The 9,351-nt window shown below is 45.1% G+C and overlaps 1 protein-coding gene across 3 annotated transcripts in view; it reads left to right on the top strand.

The window, feature by feature from the left end:
- FUBP3 (far upstream element binding protein 3) overlaps window positions 1–7,337 on the top strand; it is a 55,624-nt gene extending 48,287 nt beyond the window's left edge. For 2 of the 3 annotated variants that reach the window (XM_077147124.1, XM_077147129.1), the window contains exons 16-19: window positions 57–133; window positions 3,307–3,378; window positions 4,787–4,914; window positions 5,990–7,337. In XM_077147124.1, the coding sequence (XP_077003239.1) occupies window positions 57–133; window positions 3,307–3,378; window positions 4,787–4,914; window positions 5,990–5,998 (286 nt within the window). In that variant the 3' untranslated portion in view covers window positions 5,999–7,337. The remainder of the gene's footprint in view (window positions 1–56; window positions 134–3,306; window positions 3,379–4,786; window positions 4,915–5,989) is intronic. The other variant, XM_077147131.1, reaches the window with a different exon arrangement.
- Window positions 7,338–9,351: the final 2,014 nt, after the last annotated feature.

The raw sequence follows: 9,351 nt of genomic DNA on the forward strand, positions 1-9,351 counted from the left end.
GAAGAGGAGGGGAAGTGACCCACGCTGGAATGAGCGATTTCTTTTGTCATTTACAGTGGTCCTCCGGCCTTTCTCACCCAGGGTTGGGGCAGCACTTACCAGGCCTGGCAGCAGCCCACACAGCAGGTCCCAGGTGAGTGACTTGGATGGAGGTGGGAACATGCTCACATACACTCACAGGAAAAGGCTGAGGCTCAAAGAGGCCATGGTGCTGGTGAACCTGAAATGCACTTATTGCAGCTTTGGGCTCAGGGCTGTAGGAGAGCCTGCTGGTGTATTGTGGGCCACCAGCAAGCCCTGTACTAGAGCAGTGTGATTGGGCAGAGGACGGCTAGACAGGAAATGGTATCGGCTTTATCCTGGGCAGGAGTGGAGACGGCCAACTGTCTCCTGGCCCACCTTCTCAGACCTTTCTTTCCCATCTACTCTTTCCTTCTCAGGACTGTAAATCTCTGTCATTTTTGTTCCCTACCCATGGGCCAGGCCATGGGTATGGTTTAACCTGAGCTTCTCTCGCTCCTGCTCTCTCTGTTATCTGAGAGAAAGCCATCTTGCCGATCAGCACTCTGCTCCTTCACACTGTTCTCCCAGGTGGTCTGCTTGCTGGTACCCTTCCTGCTTTCTGGCCTCAAGGTGACTGTTTCCCTTTCCTCTCTCCAACACCTATTTAGAAAGGGGCTTGATCTGCTGCTTTTCAGAAAGCAATTAGAGAATTAAGCTCTGCTGAGTGATGCCTCTCCAGGGAAACTGAGAATAAGAGCTTAAGTCCTTGTGTGGGATCAAACACCCGCTTCCCCCCTCTCCTGTTCCTGGCATCAGCTTCAGGAGTCATGGCTAGCATGGCCCATCTTGCACAGCCTTTGGTGGGGAAGTGGGGGGGTGGGGGGTATGAAAACCTTACCTTTGTAAAATTCAGGTTGTGTTCACCTATCTGAAGTTTCAGCTCATTCATGTTTGGAAAGTATTCTTCAGTGTGTCTGCAAATTATTCTGCTTATATCTTGCCAAGCTGTAGGGCCAAGCTTTTTGACTTTGCTCACTACTGCGTTATCCCTGAGCAGAGTGCTGGCTATGAAAGCCAGTCCCAGGATTTCCCAAGAAAGTTCACAGCTGGATATAAGCACCCCTGGCAGAGTCTGGAGACCAGTGCTGTGCAGCCTTAGACATTTCTCTCCCTTCTCTGGGGTTCCAGATTTGTCATCTATGAGATGAAAGTTTGGACTTGATTTTTAAAGTACCTTTCAGCTCTGAAATTGCGCAGTTGTATTTTTCCCCAGTATTTTATCATGTAACTCTGAAAACATACAGAATATATTTAAGAGTGTTACAGTGAATACCTACACTTCACCTACTTTCTACTATTGATATTTTTTTACTGTATTTGCTTTATCCCATAGCATTATCATGTTTTATTTCTTCCATACCTTGGTTCATTTTTTTCTGATATCCCCTCACCTCCTGATGGGCAACATTTTCACAGTCCCAGGGTGGTCAGATGCTGTTCTGATTTGAGATGAGATGACCAGGGTCAAGTTTACATTTTCCCCATTATGCCAGGAAATGACATGGACCCGTGAGAAATCCTAGACTATGTAGAGTATTAGGTACAGGCCTTCCTATTGAGGCCTGACAGGACACATCCTTCTCCTTAAGGGGAAGACTAACCCTTGGGAACATGGTTCTGCAGAAGCTCCTAGGTGAAAAGGCCACGAGCCGTGGGAAGGAATGACATCTGACTTCTAGGCAGGCCCAGAGGAGTTGACAGAGGCATGCAAGGATGAGTAAAAGAAAACTCAATAAATTCCTGTTTTTCTTGCCACTGTTTGCCGGTCCTTATCTTGTGGTGTGGTCTTTGTTTGTTTGTCTAGGGGAGTTAAGAATTGAGAATTGATCTTGTCCAGTGAAACCTTGTTTGGAAGAAAAGGCCTGCTTGCCCACACACTCCATGTCTTGTGGAAGAATTTTTGCTGCCCAGATCTCTCACTCCTAACCTTCTCCAAAAACCCGGTCATTCTGGTTTGGGTGTCTCTTTCTGAGTCCCTACCACAATGGGATGTGAGGAAGATGTCTTCTGCCGTTCTTTGCTCCCCTCTTGCTCCTTTCCCGAACCCCATACACATTTAACTAGCATTAAATTTAATGCTAGTTCTCTCCCTTCTCAATCTTCAATAAATTAACTAGTAAGAAAAATATTATCCCATGCAGTGTATTTAATAGCACATCCTTTCCACCTGCTGCTGACTATAATTCTAATAAAAAAAAGACATTGATGGGGGTCTTTGGTGGGCCTTAGCAACTGTACACTCAAGCCAGTCCTGACCTCTGCAGAAAGGTACTAACTTGTCACTTTTTAGTCAGGTTTCTTAACCCACTTTTTTTTTTTTTTTGGTATTTTTATGAAATATATGTACAAAAAAGCAATAAATCCCTAAGCACACAGCAACAATCAGTTGTTGGACAGATTTTGGAATTTAACCCACTTTTTATAAGCCCCTGGGCAGGATGCTGCTGCTCCAATCCTCCCACACTGAGTATATTCATTCCCCACCCCAGTCTTAACCTGCTTCCAAGCCTAGAGAACACACACATGATTTTACAGGGAAGAGAAAGGCTAGAACAGCCCCCCCCCCCACATATCCCCTTTTCCTCTCCCTACCCCAGAAAGATAGGGGACTAGATTAGAATCACATGCACGCCCTGACTTTTCAGTCCCCTCTACCATGTGTCCATTTCCTTTCTTTCATCATCTTTATAACAGTCTGGATAGTTTCCCTGTGTGTTTCCTACCATTCTGCTTGTCCAGCAGTAAAGCCATCAGTCTTTGAACAGAAAGGCCAGGTTAACAGAATGTCCCTTCCCCTTTGGATTCATCCCACTTGAAGGCCAGTTCTCAGAGCCTAAACACAATGGTCACTCTGGCCCTCGGGGCTTCCTGCTGACCCACAGCTTAAGTCTTCTTCTGAAGGGGTCAGGGCCATTCCACTGGTTGCCCTGTGAAGGGCAGCCGGCCTGCTCAGCCTCACAGGGAACTCTGCTTTCCCATTCACATCACTTGGGTCTTAAGGGATCCCTGCGTCAGCTGTTGTCCAGCTGGAGGCTCTTGTATGTTGGGATGCCTCTTCCTAATACCATCAGCCTGCTGCCATCACCCCAGACCATAAGGCCTGGGTCGTGGTTGTGGAGCAATGTGTGGGCCCACGGGTGAGATGGAGCGAGTTCCAAGAGCAGGGCCTGAAGTCATCCGGGCTGGGGACTGAGGCTTTGAGGAAGCCAGGAAGGCCTGACTGCTTTTGTGTTCTTCGCACAGGCCAGCAGAGCCAGCCGCAGAACAGCCAGCCTGACTACAGCAAGGCCTGGGAAGACTATTACAAAAAACAGAGTGAGTGGAATGGGCCTCCTTAACAAGCAAGTCCCCAGTAGAAGAGTTCCCTTGTTCTGTAGACTTTAATTGTCGATGGTTAGATGTCATCTTTTTTTTTCTTTAATCTTTTCTCCATGTGACTTTTATCTCAATACCTGACTTTGTCTCCCTCTCCTTTCCCTTCTTTTTCTCTGTCAGAGGAGACGTAGTATAGTTGCTGATCACTCATTGGGCTGTGCCTCTGTCCCAGCAGAAGTTTGCCATCCTCTCCTCCTCTCTGCTCTCTCTACTGCTGGGTCCTCAAGGGCCTAGAAGTGGGTGTAACACCCAAACTGTGGACTTGTTTCTCAGCCTTGGCAGTTCCCCTTTAGAACTAAGCAATTCCTGGGCAGCTGTGGACTTAAGCCACACCTGTTGGGCACTGCTTCACCAAGATTCAGGTCACCTGGAGTCTTGTTCTCTGACTGTCTTGCTGCTACCATCTCTTTTTGGGCATTTCAGGGCAGGTGAAGGATAAAAAAAAGATGATGAAACTACAGGGAAACAAGCCTGAAATTAGAATAGGTGCTGGTTGTTTTCTTGTTGTTCTTGTTCTTTCTTAGGTAAGTCTGCTTTTTTTCTAAACTGTAAAGAAATTAAACCAGTCTTTAAAGAACAAACAAAAGGGCTAGTGAATCATTTTAAATTAGTACTAAATTCCCTATATAAATTCCAGAACTACTGAACCCCAGATTATTAGGGTATCCTTTGAAGAGTTATTTTGAGTCTGAAAGCTGTTACTTGCTGGTCAGAAAGAGCCCAGTTCAACAGGCTATGCAGGAAGTGTTCATCTTGGAGTTCAGAATCATCACCAGGTAGCCAGGAGCAGTGTTGAAAGTCATGTGGGGACACTATTAAAAGTTCAGATGCCTAGTGTTTCCCAGACTTCCCAAATCCAGATTCCCAGGCACACATAGGCCTGTGTTTGTTTCAGGCCCTCCAGGGGGGTTGGATACCGTGGGCAGGTGTGCACACACGCACATACACACACAGACTAGGAACCCCCATTCTATCTCTGTCTGCGGTCTGGCATTGCGATCTGTCTGGGGCAAGGCACACGGATACAGAGAATATGAATCTGTGGGAAGAAGACTAACATGAAGATTTTATAAGGGTGTAAAGGGACCATACAACAAAAGGCATACGAGCCCTTTTTTGCAGCAAGCACTTTTGCTGTGCAAAACCGCACAGGGTTGCAACAGCACTCCTCAAGCACGAGCCTCATCAACATCATTACCTTCTTGCTGTCCAGAGGCAGAGGCTCAAGCATTTGTTCCAGATGCCCAAAAGCCTTCAGGAAGGGATCCTGCCAAGCTGACAGATTCCTCACCTCCGGGCAATTGCGTCCCCACTGTCACTAACCCGTGTTTCTTCCTTTGTCAATCAGGTCACGCTGCCAGTGCTGCTCCTCAGGCCAGCTCCCCACCAGATTACACAATGGCTTGGGCAGAATATTACAGACAGCAGGTTGCTTTCTACGGGCAAACATTAGGGCAAGCACAGGCCCACAGCCAGGTGTGTATGCAGTCACCAATACTACCGATACTTCCCAGACCAACCCTTAACCCCTCCTCCCAAGCTCCCGTGTCTGCCTGATCCAGAGAGGAGTACTAGGCTGTGAAGGAAATGCCCAGCCCCAGAGCTACTGAGAACCCAGCTGTAGCTGTTGTCTCCCCTCCTACCTCCAGAGAAAAACAATTTGGGGAGAGGAATTGATTTGGCAGCCACTGCAAATTTGAATTTGCAAGGAATTACCTTGTCTTTCCTCAAATCCAGAACCCATACCTCAGCGCCAAATGGCACTTTTTCCCACTGGGCCTCAGTTTCTCCAGCTGTAAATTCAGAGTGCCAAGTTTAAATGACTAGGCAAATCTGGCACTTCTTGGTGCTGATTGGGGACTGTGGAGGGTACTCCCCACCTGCTATTTTTAAGGAGATGGTGTGGCCGGGCTGTCACCCTTCCCATCAGTCAGTAGCGAGAGGCAGGAGGGAGGGTGTTTCCCCTCAGGGTGAGACAGAGGGCAGACCACCAGGTCTTTTTAGCCCAACTCATAAACCTGGAAGGTTTCTCCATCAGCAGTGTATCTAATCAGAGACCTGGACAGATTTTCTTATTAAAGCGGGGAAGAGGGCCAAGTGCTCCTGGAGGGCATTTTTCAGGTGACCGGTGCCATTCAGGTTCTCATGCATGGCATGCTGGTTATCTCAGGCCCTGGATCCAAAACTGGTTGGCATCTCACTGTAAAATCAGCTGTCTGTGCCTTGGCCCAGAGTGACAAGCATCGGGGTTGGTAGGTGACTGAGAAGAAATATCACTTGCTCCCTCCCCTCTTCCTCCACTTCCCCCACCCAGTATCCTCAGCAGAAAGAGAAGCCCCAGGACCTCATGTTCAAGAGACGTTTTGTCTGGGGCAGACTCCGTGATGTGAGGCCCTCGGGAAGGTGCCTAGACATTGGCTTGTTTGTGTGTTTCGGCGCCTGTTGAGGAGCCAGAGGGGAGAGATGGTGACCTGTCACCTCCCTGCCAACACTAAGACTTGAGAATTTGCCGTCACAGACTGACGTCTCCTCTTCCCCCTTCCTTCCACAGGAGCAGTAGAACAATGTCCTTGCGGCTGTTTTTTCCCCCTTGAAATCATTGTGAAAGAAAACCTATTTGTAACAGAGGTTTTTAGATTTGCAAACCTTTTGATGAAGAACCTTTGTTTTGTTCTGTGAAACACTATATTTAGATTAACAGAATTTTTCTAAAAATCGGGAAAAATTAGTTACTAAAAATTGCTGATAATTTTTATTTCATTATTTTTGTTGTTATTTCAAACGTGTAAGCTCTGGGATTCTTTTTGGAGCAATATCTGCAAATTCAGGCACCAGAATGTACCTCAGAGCAGTGACATTTCAACATGGTGTTTTTTGTTTTGTTTTGTTTTGTTTTGCATGTATTTCTTTTTATTTACAGTTTTTTCTGTTGCAGCAGAAAGTGGCTTGGAAGTCTTAGGTGGTATGTAACAAATCCTTTAAAAAAATTTTAAACAGTATTTAAATATTCGTAAATGTATAAATTCATTAAATGTTTTACTTCTAATTTCTTATATCTTGGCTGTCTGGTTTTATTGCATTTTTTTAAAAACTGAACTATTATGTATTGTAATTAATTATGTGAATTCTGAATTGAGACAGATAATTGTATTGCTGTCCAATAGCGATTGGGAGGGGGCATTTTATAGGGTTTGTATAATTTTTAGAGTTCTAAAGGGGTAATATAAAAATGTGTTCATGTTTTTAGCATACTTTTTTTCATGTCTTCATTACCAGTTGCAATTGTGTGTCTAAGACCTCCAAGCTTGTTTTAAAAACAAAACAAAAAACCTTTCTCTATTCTCTCAGAAATATAAATACTGTTATTTTTAATATTAAAAAGAAATTCGATATAACTTTTAACACTGTGGAACATTAAACCGTATAAAATGCAGTAACTATTTTTTAATTCCAAGGTGGTTTTTGCTTTTTTCTTTTAAATATTTTCTTAATATTTGTCAAATTAACTAGATGAATAAATAAATCTAGTATTAACCACAGTATGAATTAAATAATTTTGATTTATTAAAAGGGATAATATGATTTCCAATGTTTACTGTAGTGTATCTTGTACAGATAACATGTATTTTTAAAGGAAAAAAAAACGGAATTGAAGCTATTTTTTCTTGCATTTTTAATTGACCTGAGGGACATTCCGTTTGAAATGTACTGAAGTTACAGTTTCTGTTTTTTTCTCCTTATTTTCCTTATAATGCTTGAAATGTCTAACTATTAAAAAAGGCAATTGAAAAATGTTATGCATGTTGTTTTAAAAAAAAAAGTGTTCTTTTTATTTGACTGACAATTCATTTTACACTCTATATAATAAAATTTCCACAAGACCTCTTGTGGGTGAAGTATTTTTAGTCTGTTTGCTTTCCATTTGCTTGTTCGTTCCTCTGCCCCCTGCCCGCTGCCACCTGAAATAGAGAGACGGAGGATTGGTGCCCCTCTTAGTGACCAGCTCACACTGCATTAGCCTGACTTAGCTGGCATACAACCTAGATTTCTAGCTACTTCGTTAAGTAAATTTTATTTTAATGGCTTTGTATAATTTGACATTTTGACTTGAGAGCCTTGCTTACAATAAGCCCTCTTACCTGTCACATCGAAGCATCTCTTGAAGTGGCGTGAGGCTGAGAAGTCAATAACTAGAGTTTCCTCGCACAGAGGCGCTGTCATCGTAAATGGAACTGGAAGATTCATGTAAGGGAGTCACTATAAAGAGACCGTGACCAGCTCTACAGCTGGATAAGCACACTTGCCTGTAACCGAGTCAGCACTGCTCTGCTCCTTCCCTCCACATGCTTCCCCATCCCCCTGTTCTGTTACTACCTAAACATCATCATCTGGTCTTAGCCATGTGTTTTTTGCTGCTCTTCCAGAGTTGCCTGGTACTTGTTTCTCTAGCTGCAGCTGCCTGTGACCCCACTGCCTCCCTGTGTTGGGGAAGTGGGGAGGGATGAGGGGTGGAGGCATTTGTTTTTCACCCTCACACTAACTATGGGGCACTGTGTTGCTGGGAGAGCTGGGAAGTGGCAGCAAAGGTGCTTGTTTCCTTGTTTCCTTGAAGCAAAAGGGGGAGGGTTCCTCAACCCATAGTTCTAAATTATGGAGAGCCCTGTAGTTTTAGGGCACGTTCCAACAGAGTGTGGACTCTGGACTGGAGGGATACTAAGAAACAAAGATCAGCTTTTGGCTCCTTTTTCTTTTTCTTCTTCCTTTCCCATCAATTGAAGCAACTGGGTTGAACGCCATTCTCTACCATATGAATATGCCCTGTGCTAGCTGTTAGCCTTTACATCTGAGTCATAGTTTAACTTAGATGTATGGTTCTGTTTAGAACCTCCTTATGACTCATGCTTGTGTGTGTGTTTCCAGTTATGCCCCCTTTACCCCAAGCTTTAATAGGAGGGGGGGGGGAAGCATCTGTGGCTCCTTCAGGCCGTAAAGGAGTGTGGAGAGTAGCCCATCTGTAGCCATTCCAAGGCCTGTTGAGAGCCGGAAGACAAAAAGATGTGGCATCTTTAACTACACCTCTAGAGAATCGAGTTTGACGTTGAGAAATTGAATAGTAAAAGCCACTTGGAAAGAAGGGGGAGGGAGTCAAGCAAGAGGAGGGCATAAACGCTGATGATGGTAATGGGAATTAGGGAGAGGGCATTATAGAGAAGACTTCCTTCTAATTCATCTTCCAAGCTCTGTGCCAAAACAGCATTTGGCATGGTTCTCAGGGAGCGATTGTGTGATAATGAACCCTAAGGTGTCCCTTAATTGAAGACTGAGCATTGCGGTTTGTGCCAAGAGTCATAAATGGTGGAGGCTTGCGGGAGGATGCATTTTCTTAAATGTATCGGTAAGTACAGATTAGCACTTGTCCCCAGTGAAATGCCCATACTATAAATTATGGAAATCTCTCTCTCTGATGCAACCTTTCATTAGGGGGGGGCGGGGTACAGTACAGCAGGAGGCAGGGGGGAAAGTTTGCAAGCATATGAAATTTGGTCTCATTAACATGGCGCCCGCGGAAGATGGTTTTTTATCAGCAGTCTGGTATTCTAGAAGGCTAAAGTGCTTGAAATGTACCAAGTTCAGCGATTGTGTTCCATTAAGAAAGCTGCGTGGTCATCACTGAAAGAACAGCCTATGTGCTTGGGCGGGTGGAGTGGGTGCCCAGTCTGTCTTCGGAACTCTCGCTCCGTCCTCACCCTCCTCCACACCTGCCTGCACAGCCTGCGCCAGCCACCGAAGTTAAGCATTCATCAAGGGCCCAGTTGGGCTGTTTCCAGCCCCACCCAAGAATTTAGGCTGGGAGTAGAGGGTTCTCTAGCCAACATGCCTAGATCAATACCCCAGCCTCATCAAGTTGGAGGT

This window comes from Tamandua tetradactyla, chromosome 2 (genome assembly GCF_023851605.1).
Source record: "Tamandua tetradactyla isolate mTamTet1 chromosome 2, mTamTet1.pri, whole genome shotgun sequence".
Lineage (NCBI taxonomy): Eukaryota > Metazoa > Chordata > Mammalia > Pilosa > Myrmecophagidae > Tamandua > Tamandua tetradactyla.